Here is an 18,366-nt window from a genome sequence, read left to right as displayed (position 1 = left end):
ACATGAGGTGAGGCCGTCGAGGCACGTGTCCGGCCACGATGCGAGACAGAGGGAAGCTCGAATGTTTCTGCAGCCACAAATGAACTCGACCGGCGAGCTAGCATATGCGAGAGATGCGACACACTTTGCCGTATCGACGGATGATGGGGCGGTCGTGGCCTCCAAGGAAAGACCGAAACATCTCACCGAGCACTGCCAACCATTACGGAAGAGGTGTGGGAGGTAGGCCTGGTCGTGCGAGAAGCTGCAGGCCACAACGTTGAATGAAGTAGGGGCTCAGTTCCTGAAGGATGCACGCAGCACTTGGTACAGGGTGCTCGGTCTCTGCATCTAGAAGCAAGCTGTGGCCCCTGGCAGAATATGCTCTGTATTTTTCAGCATTAGCAACCGTTGCTTGCTCGAAAAGGGGAATGTGGTGGAGGGGTGTCGTTATCTGACGAGAGCAATTGTCCACGTTAAGAGAGGGCAGAAACGGGACGGCCGACTGCCTTTTTCACCCTTTCCCTCCGATGGCTGCTGGGCCTTATAAGTCATTGCTATCTTCCCCCCTACCTCGCTTCTTTCTGATTCTCCCTCTCCTCAAGGCCTCTTGATCATCTTGTCTGCTCACCCACAATCGATCTTCGTTGATTGTGCGTGTCGACTTGCCCTTCCTTCATAAATCCCTTTTCCTTTTTTTATCCCCCCCCCCCTCCCTTCCAACAAGATGGTCGAGATCGAGCAGAAAACGGGCGGTGGCAACGCTGCCTACCACAACTTCCACAACGACTTTGTGCATATCCAGGACCCCAACGAGCGTCGTCGTCTCGCGCTCGCCGAGGTCGACAAGGCGCCCTTTGGCTGGTATCATGTGCGGGCGATTGTGGTGGCTGGCGTCGGTTTCTTCACCGACTCGTACGACATCTTCTGCGCCTCTCTGCTCACCACGATGCTGGGCATCGTCTACTTTCCCGGGAAGGGTGCCATGCCCGTCTCCTCGGACACGGCCATCAAGCTGGCCACGTCCGCTGGCACGGTCATCGGACAGGTCTCCTTCGGCGTGGCTGCCGACATTGTGAGTCGCGGGAGCCGCAGAACATCCAGAGGGACGGCAGCTGACCAGATGCACAGCTCGGTCGCAAGAAGATGTACGGTCTTGAGCTCATCATCATCATCTTCGCCACGCTCGCCCAGGCTCTGACGAGCAGCTCTGCGTCCATCAATATTGTCGGCGTCATCATCTTCTGGCGTGTAATTATGGGCATTGGTATCGGCGGCGACTACCCGTTGTCTTCGATCATCACGTCTGAGTATGTGGTCTTTCTTTCTTCTCTTTCTCTCTCTCCTTCTCCCTCTCCCCCACTAACTGTTCAGGTTTGCGACGACCAAGTGGCGAGGTGCCATGATGGGTGCCGTGTTTGCCATGCAGGGTCTCGGCCAGCTGACGGCTGCCTTTGTCATGCTCTTCGTCACGCTCGGCTTCAAGGAGTCGCTGGAGACGTCGACCAAGACGGCCAACTGCACGGGCGTCTGCGCCGTTGCCGTGGACAAGATGTGGCGCACGCTGATCGGCTTTGGTGCCGTGCCCGGCTGCATCGCGCTGTACTACCGCCTGACGATTCCGGAGACGCCTCGCTACACCTTTGACGTTGCGCGCGATGTGGAGAAGGCCGACGACGACGTCAAGGCCTACATGAGCGGCAAGCGTGAGGGCAACCCCGATGAGATCTCACGCATTGCCGCCCGACAGGCTGCGTCCGAGCAGCTCGTCGTCAACAAGGCTGGCTGGCGGGACTTCCTGGACCACTACTCGCAGTGGAAGAACGCCAAGACACTTGCTGGGTGAGTTTTTTTTCTTTGTTTCTTCTCTTCTTTCTTCCCTTCTCTTCTTTCTTCTCTTCTCTCTTCTCTCCTTTCTTCTCCGCCCTAACACTTCAAGTACTGCCCTCTCGTGGTGCTTCCTGGACATTGCCTACTACGGGCTATCGCTGAACAACGCCACCATCCTGAGCGTCATCGGCTACTCGACCTCGGGCACGCACAGCACGTACCAGTACCTGTACAACACGGCGGTCGGCAACCTGATCATCGTGCTGGCCGGCGCCGTGCCGGGCTACTGGTTCGCCGTGGCGACTATTGACACCGTCGGCCGCAAGCCGCTTCAGTTTGGCGGCTTCGCCATCCTGACTGTGCTCTTCATCGTCTTCGGCTTCGGCTACAACCATATCTCGTCGCACGGCAAGCTCGCCATCTACGTGCTGGCCCAGTTCTTCTTCAACTTCGGTCCCAACACGACTACGTTCATCGTGCCCGGCGAGTGCTTCCCGACACGCTACCGCTCGACCTCGCATGGCCTCTCGGCCGCGCTGGGCAAGATCGGCTCCATCATCGGCCAGGGCGCCATCGCGCCGCTGCGTACGCGCCATGCCACGGCCAAGAACAAGAACCCGTGGATGAACCACGTGATGGAGATCTACGCCCTCTTCATGCTGCTCGGCTGCTTCTCCACCCTGCTGATTCCCGAGACGAAGCGGAAGACGCTCGAGGAGCTGGCCGGCGAGGACATCCATGTGGCGCCCTCCGACGGCGGCGTCGTCTCCGAGGTCAAGACCGACTCCGAGACATAGAGTGGCGGGCTGGAAGAGAGCTTGTCGTGGCGTCACGTGTCGTTCCGCTCTTGTATTACAATATTCGTTTACATGCATACCATCGACTCGTTCCTTTATCTTTCCCTACCTATCCTAATATCACATATAGATTCATATTTGTCTGTGTCTTGTATGTTGCTCCTTTGTAGATATATGAGCAGCGGGACATCTCGGCCCCTTGTCTATGCACGTCTATCAAGCACCACGATCTACACGCAGAGGTCAGAAGGTGGGAAGAGGAGTAAAAAGAAAAGAGAAAATCAATAGTCCTATGCATGCTTTGTCCAGTGTTATACGCAGATGCCCAAAAGAAGCACGCACCACCCCGAGTCCTGAACGCCAGTGCAATATCCCAACAGCAGTAGCTCGCGCCCGTCCGGTTTAGACGCCAAGATGCCGTTTTAGCCGCTCGTACGTGTAAAAGGCTGCGGCAGCCATGGGCATGACCTTGACGTAGCCAATGGTCAGGCCGACGAAGAAGCCGCGCAGGCCGCGTTCGTGCATGATCAGCCGAGCGGTCTCGGCAATGTTGAAGCGATGGCCGTCGCCGACAGCGCCGCCGACCTGCATGCGGCGGCGGATGACCTCGAGAGGGTAGGACGCAGTCTGGGAAACGAGACCAGCGATGCCGCCGGCCAGCAGCTCGGCCCAAGCGCGCAAAGGAGCGGGCTTTCCGGGCGGCGCGTTGGTGGGCTGGGGGAGGGTGGTCCAGGCTGCTACCAGCGGTAGGCGCAGCAGGTCGCCGCAAGTGTCGTGGGTCAGGAAGGACATGCCGGCGTAGGGCAGCATGCCGAGGATGGTGGGGGAGAAGCCGCGGTAAAAATTGATGATACCGGAGCGGGGAGGCGCAAGAGATGGTGTTTTTGCCATTGACGAGGCGGTTGTGGCTGTGGTTGCAGTGGCGGTTGCGGTTGCGATCGCAGTCGCCGGATGCTCGACGTAGATGCGCCGACAGATGGAGAGGAGCGAAGAATGAGTGTCCCGACGGGTCTCAAAGGCGAGGCGTACGCGGATGAGCTCGAGCGGGTATGTGAAGAAGACGGAGGTGACGCCGGCCAGCGAGCCGCTCAGCAGGCGGCGCAGCGGGGTCTCGTGCTCCTTGCGGGGGATGATGAAGGAGCGAATCTGCTCGTAGGCGAGAAACTTGACGGCAGCGTAGGGAAAGACGCGCAGCAGAGTGGCGGAGTGGCCACGGAAGAGGCCGAGAGGGCCGTCCTGCTGGTAGATGAGGCGCATGGTCTGGGCGACACCGGCCCACGAGCCCGAGTACTTGACGTACTGCGGGTTGCTGGCCTGGAAGAGGATCTTGACGCGGTCGAGGGGAGCCACGATCGTTTTTGCCTAAAGGTTAGTGTACGCTGTATGGAGATATATGGGTGAAACAGAATCAACCTACTGCACATCCAGCCAGGCCGCCTGCGACACCAGTCCGCCAGACGTACGAGAAGCTCTGCTTGTCGATCTGTCCGTCGATGATGGCTACCGGCAGGGGTTCGGCCCCGGCAGCGGCGCCAGCCACCACGTTGCCATTGCTGTCGGCGAGTTGTCGGTCGGATGCAGCGGCCGTGGTGACCTTTGCGCCCGTGGCTGCCGTGGTCGAGTGCCCGCCTGGCCGCGGCTGATCGACAATCTCTAACATGGCGGAAGCGGAGATGGAGACGACAGACGGGGATGCATGGCTTGCGACAACCGGGCGAAGAGGAGGTGGAACAGCAAGGAGTTTTGTCTGCAGAGAAAAGAGGCCGGAGATATGCGGGGAGAAAGGCGAGTATCCGCGGCTAAAAGCTCCAATCCTGGGGAGGAAAGAGCGAGACGGCTTATGGGGAACAGCAGCGCTTTCGATGACGCAAGTAAAGCCGCCTGGCACAACGAGATGCCGGAGCAGGCGGCCTCTGTTCAAGACGGGCGACGAGCTAGAGGGCGTCTGTCTTTCAAGAGGGCGTCTGAAAAATAAGATCAAAATACGGAGTATAAAAAGATAAAAAAAAAAAGATTGGGCACGCGCAGGACGAAAAGACGGGGAAAATGTGTCCGGGCTTGCGGAGGTGGGGTTCTCTACCGGAACAGCCAATGACTAATGGTGGATACGCTGACCTCATCACATGTCTTCGTTCCCCCAGATTAACCCCGGCAAAGCAGCAGGGCAAGCCGACAGTTGCCGAGCCCAGAGGCCGAGACACAGCTACGACAGAAAGCGACCGTTCCGCGGCTGATGCCTCCATCGTCGGCCATCCTGTACGAGAATGCGGCCGGCACCATTGTCGTTGTCGACGTGCCCCGGTCGATTGAGGAGGCTCAGGACGTCGAGCCGGGCGCCGGACGAAGGTGGCGTCTGGTATCGGCACCACCGCCGACAGAGCCGTTTCCGGAACCGTTGCATGGCCGCGGACAGGACCGACCGGATGGACGCGGGTTGTCGGCACAGCTGGCCGAGCTGACGACGCGGGCGGCCGTCGAGGGAGCGCTGGCCGAGCTGAGCGAGAGCGGTTTCCAGGGGCCATGGTGTCTGGAGAGGATCGAAGGAGGAGGTGGAGATGGAGGTGAAGAGAGCAGCGCGTCGAAGCCGTCACCACCGCCATCCATACCGCCTGGCGCTCGCTGTCTGGCCGGCACCATTGCAGCCTATCGATCGATCTTTCTGGCCGAGGCCCCGACCTTTGACCTCGTCGTGCTGGACCCGCCGTGGCCCAACCGGTCAGCCCGTCGACGAAGACGGGGCCAGAAAAAACGGGCTGCCGATGCCGCCGATGCTGCCGATGTTGGCTATACGACCGTCGCCGACATGGACGCCATGCGGGCCCTCCTCGAGGCTGTGCCCGTCGGCGCCAAGCTGGCCAGCTCGCGTGGCACGTCTGCCGGCCTCGTGGCCGTCTGGGTGACGAACAAGTCGGCCTGTATTGACCTGCTGACGCACCCGCACAACGGCCTGTTCCGCGCCTGGGGCGTTGATCTCGTCGCCACCTGGACCTGGCTCAAGGTCACGACGGCTGGCGAGCCGGTTGTGTCGGCTGCGTCGCCGTGGCGCAAGCCGTGGGAACGTCTGCTGCTGGCACAGACACGTCCGGTGGCCGGGCTACCCCCAGTCCGCTGGCATCTCCCGCCCGATCGCGTCATCGTCGGCGTGCCCGACGTGCACTCGCGCAAGCCCAACCTGCGCCCGCTCCTCTGCCCGTTCTTGGTTGGCGGCGACACCCAGCGGCCGCTCGTCGGGCTCGAGGTCTTTGCCCGCAACCTGACTGCCGGCTGGTGGGCCTGGGGCGACGAGGCCTTGCTCTTCCAGCAGAGCGCTTGGTGGCGCCAGGACGACGTCGAGGATGTCGAGGATGCCGAGAACTCGATTTCCAGGGCCACCTAGTTTCGGGCACACAGAACCAAACAATATAACAAGAATCTTGATACGATAAATCATGCATGCTACATGAGTATTTTCCGCTTCTCCGTCCCCTCCTCCCTGGTATCGCAGACATGAATGCAAACCACCATCCGGCAGGGTGCATGGCCATCAAACAGTCACGTCGAGGGTCCGCTTCAGGTTGGCCTTGATCGCCTCGACGTCGCCGTCGTCCATGGAGAGAAAGTGGATCTGGTTATGGGTACAGGTCAGGTCTTGGTCTAGGTCTCTGGGTCGGTCTTTTATGTACTCACCACGTCGTCGGTCGCGACTGTGCCGCCGTAGAGTACCGCGTCCGACACGCTCACGTTGATGCCGTTCTTGACCCGCTCTTCCCAGACGTGTTCCCAGTTCCACTCGCCCGGCTCCCGGGCCGGAGCCGTCGTCGGGGCGGACTGTCGGCGATGTGCGCGCCACGCGTGCCACGCGCCCGGGTTGCCGGCAGATTCGAGCGGGATGGCGTCGAGGACAGTCGCGTCGTCAAAGGTGCTGCGGATGTAGCGCAGCACGTCGTACGTGGCCACGTCGTCGGCCCGCGGCTGCGTCTGCATGTAGGAGGGGGTGCTGGCGATCGAAGCCGAAGTCGAAGCCGTAGCAGCATCGGCAGCATCGGCAGCATCAGCTCGAGGAGGCGTCTGCACCAGCGACGCCGACTGCCGGCGGGCAGCACCCTGGCTGCTGAACCAAACCGGAAAGCCGTGGCGCAGACTGAAGCCACCCGGTGGCAGGTTCTCGTCGTCGGCCGCGCTCATCGTCAGCGGCGTCACGAGCGGGTGGAAGATGTCGGTGGCAAAGGTGATAAGCGGAGGCTGGGCTGGATACCGCTCGGGAAACACGATCTGGAAGCGCAGGATGGCCGGTGCATAGGGGCCTAGAGGAGAGGAAGAGAGGTGAGAAAAGAGAGAGAAAGAGAGAAGAGAGAGAGGGAAGAGAGAGAAGGAAGAAGAGAAGAACAGAAAGTAACAAAAAAGCTCCGGCCACCTACCATCTCGCACAAACAATACGCCCGTCCAGAGCGCCGGGTCGCCCGGCGTGAGACTGACAAACACTCCGGCCGGACAGGCTTGTCGAAATCCGACACTGTCATCGCGTCAGGGCTGATGAAAGGCGGTGGACAGCGGTGCAGACTTACAATTCGGCCAGCAGGTTCTGCCGTCGCAGCGAAGGTAAGCCGGTCAGCCTAGAAAGATCCATTTTTCAAAACAAGACACCATGTCCCGGAAACCAGACAGCACGGACAGTCACCGCGAGGCGGGAGAAGCACAGAGGACGACGGCGGATCCGAGACTCAGCCGTCCGTGCAGATGAGTTGCCCGAATAAGAAGGCGGTGAAGGTGGTTGGATGATTCTGCCACCGTGTCTGAGGGGCTAAATCGTAGTGGCGAAATGAAGCCGTAGCCTCGTCTCGGGATCGAGAGAGATCGACAGGTCATGGCAAGAGTGAAACCCGGTCTGTGCCGGTTGTGTCCTTTTTTCAATGGCTATGTATGTGCATGCGCAGCTAATCGTCCGAATTCTGCCATCCTTCTTTGTAGCTCTTTCTTGGCTGCTCCTCGTCGTCGCCCATTCCCTCAGGCTCCCAGCCGCCGCTCAATCTTGCCCTTCTCCTGCGCGTGAATCTGCGCCAGCTCCTCGCGCGTCGAGTCGAACCGACCGGTCACCTGGTTGAACGGGTTCTCCGGACTCTTCTCAAACTCCTTGCGCAGCCGCTCCTTGCGCTGGTTCAGCCGGAGGCCCTTGCCCGACCCGTCGTTGTCCATCTCCTCCAGCCGCCGCTCTTCAAAGGCTGCATACGCCGCCTTGAATCGCCGCTCCGGGTGCCGGTCAATCGCCCCGGCTCCCGATGCCGCGTCGTGGTCGAGCGACAGCGCGTCGAGCGCATTGTCGATGCCCGATGCGTTGACTGCCGCCAGGCTGCTGTCGTCGCCGTCTAGCTGCGACAGGTCTAGTTTCCGCGACGGAGCCGTCACCGCCGCTGCCGCGCTCGTCTTCTTGCCGGCTGACTTGGCATTCTTGGGCGCTGCCCGGCCAGGCAAGCTGCGCTCCTCCTCGGCTAGCAGCGCCTCGCGCTCGCTCTTCTTGCGGGCCTGTTCGGCCTTTTTTGCAGCCTCGGCCTCTCTATCGTCCTGGTCAGCAGGACAGACGCGAAAACGAAAGACGACAGAAGAAAGAGGGAAAAAAAGAAAGGAAAAAGAAAGGAAAACAATAAAATAAAATAAAAGAAGGAAAGAAGAAAAGAAGGAAAGAAGACGAAGAGTCAGGAATGACAACAAAATCACTCTCCAGCGGGGCCGCGGACTGTGCAGAATGCAAGGCGTCTGCCTGGTCTCACTTTTTCGCATTGCTCTTCGACCCCTTGGTCCACTCGGCAGACTCTGTCGCCTCCCGCTGGGCGTCTTCTGCAGCTGCTTTCTGCGAGGCCGCATCCGCCTTGCGTGCCTGTCCCTGCGCCTTCTTGCTCATGTCGCCGCCCTTCTTGCCACCAGCCATGACGATGTGTCGGATTAGGGAACAAGAGATGCTTGTGGGGGTGGGTTTCCTATCCTGTTGAAGCTGTTGTGCTGCGTTACGTTGTATGCGTCCCGGCCGCTCCGGCGGACAGATGGAGATGATGCGGTGGGGGGAAAGAGAAAGGAGGTTGCGGATGGCCTGTTGCGATTGCAGTTTGCTGGCTTTTCCGTGTCTTGGGACAGCCTCGAATTTTCTCCAGCTTGCCGCCCTCACCAAATGCCTTATTTCGTCACTCTTGCAGACAAAGCATAGAACAGGCTAAGTGGGGTGCGTCTTAGTGGGGCTGCTGCAAACCAGCTGTCGCCTAAACTTTGTGTTGTCCGTTGAAAAATCGATTGTCTGCCCTTTACGAGGTAGAACAGGGCCATGTTCTCGCTTACCGTCGCCCTGGCTTCCAGAAAGTACATAGAGGTCTGCAGTGCATAGCAAATGAAATAACGCAAAGCACTCAAGACCGCACTGCCTACCATTTATGTGTCCACCGAGTGTAGGGAGCTCTTGTTCCTGTAAGGTTGTGATTCGATGAGGTGATGAGATATGGATGATTGCCAGCCAATACTTCAGTCAGGCCTATACATCTCTTGTACCGGTGTCTGATTCTGTCGACTCTATCAGCAACCAAGGCTTCACAGGGTGGTCCTCGAGGCTGAGACTCGATCGATTACAATCCCATCATACGTGCTTGCTGTGCTATCTCAGCTTGAGAGTGGCTGTTTCGGAAATGTGGGAAGAACGAAGCTCACCATGCGCTGTGCAAAGATGTGTTGTGGCAACTTCCTATCAAGATGAGAGCATTTTTATTGATTACTGCAAGATTTCCCAGGCCTGATTCTTCAAGCTTACTTCCCTATTTCTTCTCAGTCTGTCCCGTCCCCTGTCAGCTGTAGGTCCATATTGCCCATTCACTAGCTGTCCGCCTGAATCGCTCACATTTCATTAGTTTCCCTGTTAGAAGCAATGCCAGCAGCGACGATGCCAACAACAGCACCGACAGCAAAGCAGCCAGGCGTATGCATACACTGACCATGCAATGTAGAAAATGAAACCCCCTCGCCCGGACAAATGCCGCCCCATTACAGGCACACCTGGGCTCGGCGCTCTTTCCCGTGCAGCGGGAGAGAAAAACAAATTGAAATAGAACAAACCAAATCACAGGCCAACCCTCAATCAGCGCATCATGCGGCTGGAACCCGTTCCGAGTCCGTTGCATGCTGCAGCAGAGCCGTACAAAGGAACGTCAGCCAATGAATTTTAACGACGCGCCCTGGTCGGCAAATCCGAAGCAGCGCAACGGCGTCGCTACTTCTTGATTGGCGGTCCCGTCAGTCGACCTTTTCACCTCTTCCTCCTCTCCATATGCAGATTACCCAAGGCGGTATACAACGAACTGCTGCCGTCACAGCGACATCGTCATGTGGGCCCTGCGGTGCACAACTGGCCGACTTGGCCCCCCAACAGCCATCCTGCTCGTCTGCTCATGTGCGAACAGACGCCTGGGCGGCCTGATGCGAACCGTTCTGCTCGACCCGTACCCACTTCCACTGCTGTTCGTCGACGCCGGCTGCTTCGACTGCCCCCTTTCCCTTGGTGCATGTACCTGATTTCAAGGCATGGACAATGTCCTATGTCGTGGAACGCTCGTCCTTAGGCATACTCCCCTCTTCCGCGTCTTCGTGAGCGCATCAATGTGATGAACTGCTTCCGTGCCATTGTCTGCGCTGGCAGATCTCGTCGTCTCCAATATGCCTCTTACCATGGGCCCCTCATGCAAGGCAGTGCTACCTGCACGACGCGGTCTTGTGCTCTGTTTTGCCACCTATTCCGGCCTTTTCCTGCTTTCTGCTTTCTTCTGCCTGCTCCTTCGCCTCGCACTCGTATGTTGCCCTGTCAGGACTCGTCGTTGTCCTTGGGTAGTGTCGCTTATTGAAATAAAATTATACACCGAGCTCGCTATTCCTGTTTCCAATCTCAGGCATGCTTTCTTCTTTCAGACCACTCTGGCTTTTTAGGTGCTGGGAACTCCTTGTCTTCTGGCCGGTATCATGCTGTGAAACGGCTTTCCTGCATCGGGGAGTGCTTCCGGAAATTAAACACACCAGAATCATCTGCGAGGCGTCGAATGTCAAGTCGGTGCTCCCAACACGACCGAATCGCTGTGAGAGACTAAAAAAAGCATGCAGAGCCAGCCGGTGCAAATGTTCGTGCCACATATTACCGACAACGAGCTGCAATGCAGCCCGTCCCAACAGCAGGTCTGTGATGTAGAAAAAACGGTTTCATCACACCCGCAAGCTGCCGTTTGAAACCATTTGACCACTTCGGCCGCCAAAAACAGAAAACGAGCGACAACACGCGGCACGAGCGGCACGGAGGACGACAGTGAACGGTGAGCCGACATGCATGATGTGAGAGGCTAGGGAAGTTACGGGACCCCGAGAAGCAGCACGACGTGCATGGAGGAAGTGGCCTGCTGGCAGTAAGAGCATGTTCCATTGCATGTACTCGTACTTTCGCATGGTTGCGGTGAGCAACGGCTGCGAAACATGGCCGATCAACTGGCCAGCGGAGTCGATGTAGCTCCTACTCTGGAGGTAACCGTGGTCAGCCTGTGGCCGAGACGACACATCCTCTCACATGTCCCTCTCCGGCTTCCTTCCTAGGAACAGCCTGAGCGATGCCAACGCTAGACAAGTAAGATCGCCGGCACCCAATCTGGCCCCAGCCGAGTGAAACGCCTCATGCTGGCAGAGGATCCTCTGATAAATTGCATAAGAGTGTCCGCACCGGTGTACAAGGCCTTGCATGGACCGGCTGCCCGGCCTAGCCGCCGACAGATCACATTGAGCGTGAGGTGGTCGCCAGCGCAAAGCGCGGCAATGCCCAAAATTCAAGAGAAAAGGACAAGGGGGGAGTGTTTCCAAGGTTGCGACGTGGGCCACTTGGGCACCGACATATCTAAATGAACCGCATATATTCCCGATATTGCCTGAGCAGGCTTGCTCAAGCCTGCTCAACGTGGCATCCTGTGGGCTGTAAGACCGATGTAGCTCAGACTGCTGCGGCCACATGGCCGCGTCTGGAGACCTGAATGAGACTCGTCAGAAAAAATCTCAGAGAGGGAGGGCAGCCGGAAGCCCCACCGGAACACTTCCTGTAAACAGGTTCTCTCACACGTCGTAAATCAAGGATGGAGGTGGAGCAGTTGACGGGCACAAGAAGGAAGTCGCGAGAAGCAGAAACGGACCCGTGACATGTATAAGTCGACCCTAAGCACCAGACAAGTGACGGAAGCCGGAAGCCGGCGGATATGCAGAGGAAGACATGCCATAACTCTGTTCTGTAGATGTTCCCCGAGCGCAATACACAGTACGAGTACAGCTTGCTCGTCACGATGCCAAATGGAGCGGCTTTCCCCGTCAACAAATCTCCATGGGCTCTTTCGTACTTAATTTCAACGGCAGTCCGTTTGATCCACCGGCCAGCTGAGCAAAAGCAAGCGAGTGACGCGAATGGACGGCCGTCCATTTGGTTTGGCTAAAGTAGCCCAGCCAGCCCGCGTCTGAAACGGCTCTGAGCTCGGGAGCTAATACTCCGTATGAGGATGATCCTGACAGTCTGGTTTTGCTCCGCTGTAGCGCCTACGCCGCAGAAAATCGAGACAGCACCAGCCTCGTCGGCAGACAGCGAGCCGGCCAGCAGTCGGTCGCCATGCTGCAATATCATAGGTGCACTGCCGCACTGCCGTATTCTGCTGCACTCTCCCAAAACGGCGAAGCAGTTTTGTGTGTGAACAGTAGCGCCAAGATTAGGCAGAAAAAGCACCGTATGGCTCGGGACGCTTTGCATAAGACGTCTTTAGGACGAACCGCCGATACGACATCCGTCTACGATCTGCATGCTGTCTGGTGAGTTTGGGGCGGGAAGGCGTCTGCCGTGTGGTTTCGGGGAAATGAAGAGGCAGGGATGTCTGCCAGCCTTCCAGTGATAGGCGGATTCGGGGTCTTACTCATGCTGCCATGGCCAATCCAGGTTAAGGATTGCACGAATAAAAGTACGACGTATTCCGTAGTCCGTATGAGTAGACGCTCGCGCAGCAGCGTGGAAAGAGAACGGGACCGACCTGTTGTCGACGCTCGACGATCCCTCGGGCTTTTAATCACGGTTGCAGTTGATCGTGTGATTTCCAGCTGTGCTCGTGTCACTTTATATCTTGCTCCATATTCCGTTGTTCGGTTTCCATGCTTCGAAGCAAGTTGTCCATGCGGATCTGCTGGGTGCCGATCGGTTGCAGCAGATTTTCTATTTGTGACTTGCCTGGCCGAACCGATGAAGCATCAATGTCCAGGCTCCCGGCACGCCCGAAATTGCCTCGTGGCAGTCTTGGGTTCCTTTGTCGAAAGTCGAAATAGCAGAGGGCGATGGATGGATGCGGAGTGGTATCACTCCACCCACAAATATTTCCACAGCCGCACTTATCGGCTCTCTCCCGTTGTTCCGGAGGGCTAGCCGGGCTTTTTTTCCCACCCTTTTACATACCGATGTCCCTAACACGCGTTCTTATCTCACCCTTTGCGAGCAAACCCGAGCCTATGCCTGGTTGGAGACGGGACATAACGCATCTCGGCTCCGCGGCTCGCACTCCGCAAACCAGCTGCAGGCTAGTCTTTTCGTCGGCGGAATAACTTGGCATGATCGGAAAAGGGTTGGTGTGTGCAGAGTACGGAGTACTGGGATAAGATGTGCACGAAGCTGTGCTCTGTGCTCTGTGCTCTGTGCTCTGTCCAGTGTCTTCGGTAGCTCTTGCATTGTTAACGAGGTGTCCATAGCAGAGCGGCACCTTCCGGGTTAACAAAAGCACCACCGGGGAAGGAACGACTCGCCCGTGCGCTTATTCTACTCCGTATATCTTACTATGTACGGAGTACAACAATTGTGATTACCGAGTACGAATTACGAGCTCGTGCACTAATTAGGTATATGGTGGGAAGGAGCTCGTCACTCGTACACCCCTTCCCATGCTGGCGAGTATCTCAAACGGGACACATTATCGCAAAATAGGCTATAACCCCTATTCCGCTTCGTGCATGTGCTCGTGAGACGAGTACTCCGTACTCCGTACTTACTATGTACAATTTTTTCCTTTCCGTGTGATTGTTCCAAATGTTCTATTCTATCGACTAGGCCAGGTTCTTCCACCCCATCGGATGGCTCCCCCAGTGGCCGCTTTGCCACACTAATTTCCTTCCGCAGGCTATCGCCGCCCTGGAGCGCCCTAACCCCATAAGTACCCAACAGCTCGACCATTCGGCTGCTTCCCGTGTTAGAGAGCTCCACCACGCTAAAGTGCTAGGAGCCCCAAGATGTTAGAGGCTCGACCTTGCACCTGACTTCTGACTCGTTCAGGCTGACGCCAAGTCGGTTGCTAGCCCGGTTTTCCTCATCGGTTGCTCGTAAGACACTCTGTAAGAGCACTACGGAGTATTCCCTGTCAACTTCACCGTCTTGTCCGCCACGCGCTAGGTAGACAGTCCCGGCTTTCCGTGCAATACTAAGTTTCAGACATGAGAGTTAGCAAAAAGGGGGCCTCACCCTCTCGGCACTTGCAGGCTGGCTGTGGGACCCAAAGTTTATGTTGCGGTGAGGATGGGCATGTACGGAGTACGCGCCCTCAATGTAAGCGCCCTCTACGTAACCTTCCCACGAGTCACGGTAGAGCTCGGAGTACTCCGTAAGATACTCTGCGCGGCAAAACTGTCGGGCCCTCGCTTTGACCCCCGCCCAAGATTGTGCTCGCCTACTCGTATTAGTGCGAGAAGTAGCTCGTATCTAACGGGGCATTTTTATTACATACTATATAGTATGTACGAGGAAATACTCAATTAGAGCAAGTATGAGTGTAGGAGAGTATTCGATATCGGTGGCCGACACAATTTCGGCTGCAAGTCCTGCGGTAAATAGGGAGACAATATTTCGTGCAGCCGAAGAAGGAAAAAAAGGCCAAGTCTTTTCTCATAAAGCGGAAAGAAAAGCCCGTTCCGCGGTAGGAGAAATTCCTGTACGGATAGAAGAAAACAGGAATGGAGAGTCTGGACCAACAAGGGAGGCCCGTCTAGAGTTTTCACATGATTTGCAAGCCATGCGCCCCAATACAACCAAATAATGATGTGCACATACCTATGACTTAGTTGCAGCTTACAGAAGGCCCTGCCCTTCTCCATATCGGCCATGCCACCCCGATACCGACATGGTTGGTCCTGGGCTCTCGAATCCGTGCAATGAGAGAGGTGGAGCGTTTGGGATGACACTCCTTATCTTAGGATACTTGCTCGTACCCGTATCGATGGGACATACGAGAGTACGTACTCGTACTTTGCCGCGGGCTCTTCGGGCGGCCTGCCAGCCACATGTCATGTGTACATACTCTACTCTTACTCATCCCGCGGATGCTGGTGCGAGTTAGTGTATCTGGAAGAAGCCGATTGTGGAAACTGGAGCGAGACGAGCATCTTTAAGACCCCTGATCGTCGCCAGGCTACGAGTACTCGTACTGTGCATTGCGACTCCCCTATCTTCCATGTACTGAGTACTCCGTACGAGTTGCGAAAATTACGACGTATTCGGGCACTTTCCCAGCCGCCCTGCTTCTCTTGCCGGCCTGACTACCGCCGCGCCACCCAGAAACAAGCGAGGGCTGGGACTGAGAAGATGTCACGCGTCGGCTTAGCACTGCATCCACTTTGCATCCTCACCTACTACTCCGTGTACACCGGTGCTGAGCTCTGGGCGCTTGATCGGTGGAGTCTTCCACTTCTCTGCGTCTGCCGGTAACTGCTAGTCGCATCACATTATTAGACAATGTCTGTGTGCAGCTGTCCACGGCGCAAAAGGCGCCTTCGTAGACGAGCAAGGACGAGTCCATCTTGCCAATGCGCTGCCCCATGACATCCATGGCATCCTAACCCCCGGGGAAAGGGGGGGGAGACGCCACCCCCCGGCTGGAGCGTTTTTTGTGATCAATCATATATTATTTCCCAATCACACAATTGTCAGCCCCATCTGGCCTTTCAGCTGGTCTCGACAAATTCCCGGATCGCGCCTCCCAAGCAATCTTGCACTGACCCATCTTACCATGTGGCTAATGGGCTAGTGTGGCGCCGCGTGCCAACTTTCTCATCGGCACCAAGAAGAGCAACAGCTGGCAGCTGGGCAGTTGCAGTGCTAACCCGATCCGCCTCGCATACGGAGGCCGAGCGCATCTTGCAGCAGTGTGTTTGGATGTGTGCTTGTGTGTTGAGTATGTGATGTGCAGACTGGAGCAAAGAGCAAAAAGGCCCAATAGTACTCGTACCCGTACTCGTACGACACGTCTGCCCGACAAGAGACGAGCCTGTCGACCTGACTTCTACCTGTGCGGACCAGGCCGCGTCCTGGACAGCGGTGTCATTCGTGGACACCGTCGACGTTACCGACTGCACGAGCACAATCCGGGCTGCATCGCCGCCTCTCACCGATTCGTTTCCCTCCTTCTCGGGCTCGCTGCTTGCCGAGAGATGTATCTCACGACCGGAGGTGCTGAGCGAGAGAGGTGCAAGTGCGAGCACGAGAAACAAGAGCGGCTGGGATCACACAGCCGATTCGCCCGCCCTGTCTTGCCTGTCTTGTTCGGTGACGTCGATTGCAGCGAAGGTGGTCGCCTGCGGGTGCTCGTTGGGAGCGGTGAGCCCTTGGGTCCCACAGCGGTTGTTGGGCCCATGACGGCACCACATATGATGTAACTTGAGCCAGGAAGGAGCGTTGAGCCATGTCAGCGGGCTGTGGCTGGCCTTTTGGCTCTCACTCTCCCTTTCTCCTCTGCTTGCTTCTTTCTCTCACTGGTCGGCCGTCCGGGCCAGAAATATGGGGAAGCAGTGGTAACATTCGCGGACTGACCTCTTCAGCATGCTGAAATGAGCTCGTGACGGCAGTCGCGGTCGCAGTCGCAGTCGCGGTCGCAGTCGCAGTTGCAGTCGCAGTCGGAGCGGCCGTGAGCCCTACTCTCTACGGAGTACTCCGTATCTAACCTGGGCCTCAAACGAGTACGGAGTACCTGTCATATATCGTGCACTGTAGCCGTACGTATCTATAGTAGCAACTGTCAAGAGGGGCTTCTCCCTCTACCCAGCGGCTGTTTCGGCCTGCCAGGAATGGCACGGGATATATTTAGGCTGTGTGTGCTTTTGGCCTCGGGTGGAGCCTTCCAGGGCTGCGAGCGAAGCAGTTGTCTGACTGGTGCTGTGCGACCCTGCGGTACAGGCTACGTTGTACTTTGGCCATCCATCAGGACACGAGTACTCCCATTATACGAGTAAGCTGGGCGTCAACCCAAGGTCACCCCCTCCCGCGAGATCACACACCCCCCTTCCCAAAAGAAGCCACCCGAAACTCTCCCTCCCCTCCCCCCCAAAAAACAACGCCAGTCAGGCCTATAGGAAGTACCCTTTGCGTCTCCGGAAGGCACCACCATGCTTCCTTCCGTCGCTTTGGCCAATGACCAGGTCGTTCCTGCCTTGTCCCTCGCAACCCCTCCTCTCTGGCTCTGTTTTTTTTTTTGCTCATCGCACCTGCGGTCTGCAACTCCGTCCGGCCTCGCGACCTCTCTTTTCCACAGGTTGGGCTCGACAGACCGGATGCGGAAGCGGAGGCTTAGACCACTGACTCTCGCTTGGCGGCCTAGTTAACGTGTCTTTCCCGTTCTCGCCACAGCTTTGTCCATTATTTGTATTCACCGCCTCAAGCCGCCCTCTCCAGAACCATCGACACCGCGTAGGTGTGACGCAAAATCTGCTGCAGCGTGCGTGGAAGCTACAGTAGCAGCGTCAATCTACGGAAGTAGTCGCGGAGCTTTTGATGACCCCCCCCTCCCTCGTCTCTTTCTCCCCCCCCAGCAAAGAGTTGCTGCCTCATTACGGAGTAATACGCCTGCTACTCCGTAATTTACCCTAAACTTTGGCTGTGTACCCCGCCAACTCCCTGGATCTTGCCTTCGGACAACAGAGAAATGATTCTAAACTGCTTCCAAGCCTTGGCAGCCGAAACTCCGTTTTCCCAGGGGGCTTCCCAGCAAAATAGAAAGTCTGGGAAGACGAGACGGCATTCCCCGCTTGCCTCATACAGGTCGCTGTTTATCTTGCCCAAGAGCCACGAATATCGCATATCAGCCCAGATGTGCTCCGTACCCCGTACAGCCCTGCTGCGTGGAAGGCTGATCGTTTTTGTCCCAGCGAACCGCAAGCCCCGTAAGATAGGTCTCCCAACCTCATCGGCTGCCATGTAACATCATGGCCCTCCCCACACCCATGCATCTTACGAGAGGCCTGTTGAGCCCAATCAGGGCCGAATACGGCCAATGAGGCTCGGGCCTCAAGCGGTCAGCGCACGCGCACGGCGCGAATGTTCACTTTCGTCTCTGGCAGCTTCGATGCCCATCGACGTTTCGTCCAGGATATTCCTCGTACCGGGTACTTTTCCGTGCATGCGACCGTATGAAGGTTCCTCCTTCATGCAATTCTCTTTCCAATATAGGCTGTGTGCAGCTTGTCGAACAAGGGCTATCCTGGCTCTTATTTCAGCGTTCCAAACAAGCAGTTCCGCCTTTCTGGTCTCCACGAATTCGCGACCCAAGTTCGCCTCCCTTTTCCTATGCGAGTCTCGTGCTGTCGTTTCTTCCATTTTATCTTCTGCATGTCTGCCTCTCTGCCTTTCTGCCGCCCTCTACCAAGGACAACCGATCTCGAGCATGGGGTTGCACCACACAGATGGGGCATAGCACGGTCAGGAATAAGTTCTCAACACCCCCCC

At 57.1% G+C, this 18,366-nt stretch overlaps 5 protein-coding genes across 5 annotated transcripts; 2 read left to right on the top strand and 3 right to left on the bottom strand.

Annotated features, from left to right (window-relative positions):
• Positions 1-706: 706 nt before the first annotated feature.
• CMQ_4602 (phosphate/H+ symporter) lies at positions 707-2,606 on the top strand (the record flags this gene model as incomplete). Its single annotated transcript, XM_014312758.1, has 4 exons — positions 707-1,054; positions 1,111-1,289; positions 1,354-1,821; positions 1,919-2,606. The coding sequence occupies 4 exons, from the start codon at positions 707-709 to the stop codon at positions 2,604-2,606; spliced, it is 1,683 nt and encodes a 560-aa protein (XP_014168233.1).
• A 402-nt stretch (positions 2,607-3,008) lies between these two features.
• Positions 3,009-4,266, bottom strand: CMQ_4398 (mitochondrial carrier protein; the record flags this gene model as incomplete). Its single annotated transcript, XM_014312554.1, has 2 exons — positions 3,009-3,968; positions 4,024-4,266. 2 exons carry the CDS (start codon positions 4,264-4,266, stop codon positions 3,009-3,011), a joined length of 1,203 nt encoding a protein of 400 aa, XP_014168029.1.
• Positions 4,267-4,839: 573 nt separating this feature from the next.
• On the top strand, positions 4,840-5,982 carry CMQ_4807 (MT-a70 family protein; the record flags this gene model as incomplete). Its single annotated transcript, XM_014312963.1, has 1 exon — positions 4,840-5,982. One exon carries the CDS (start codon positions 4,840-4,842, stop codon positions 5,980-5,982), a length of 1,143 nt encoding a protein of 380 aa, XP_014168438.1.
• Positions 5,983-6,129: 147 nt separating this feature from the next.
• Positions 6,130-7,212, bottom strand: CMQ_4253 (ubiquitin-conjugating enzyme; the record flags this gene model as incomplete). Its single annotated transcript, XM_014312409.1, has 4 exons — positions 6,130-6,210; positions 6,273-6,889; positions 7,004-7,098; positions 7,151-7,212. The coding sequence occupies 4 exons, from the start codon at positions 7,210-7,212 to the stop codon at positions 6,130-6,132; spliced, it is 855 nt and encodes a 284-aa protein (XP_014167884.1).
• Positions 7,213-7,589: 377 nt separating this feature from the next.
• Positions 7,590-8,508, bottom strand: CMQ_4880 (duf1014 domain containing protein; the record flags this gene model as incomplete). Its single annotated transcript, XM_014313036.1, has 2 exons — positions 7,590-8,136; positions 8,351-8,508. The coding sequence occupies 2 exons, from the start codon at positions 8,506-8,508 to the stop codon at positions 7,590-7,592; spliced, it is 705 nt and encodes a 234-aa protein (XP_014168511.1).
• Between the last annotated feature and the right edge of the window lie 9,858 nt (positions 8,509-18,366).

Source organism: Grosmannia clavigera (genome assembly GCF_000143105.1).
Source record: "Grosmannia clavigera kw1407 unplaced genomic scaffold GCSC_97, whole genome shotgun sequence".
NCBI classification, from domain to species: domain Eukaryota; kingdom Fungi; phylum Ascomycota; class Sordariomycetes; order Ophiostomatales; family Ophiostomataceae; genus Leptographium; species Leptographium clavigerum.
The sequence above is the reverse complement of the archived record's forward strand: the minus strand, read 5'-3'. Positions and strand labels throughout refer to the sequence as shown.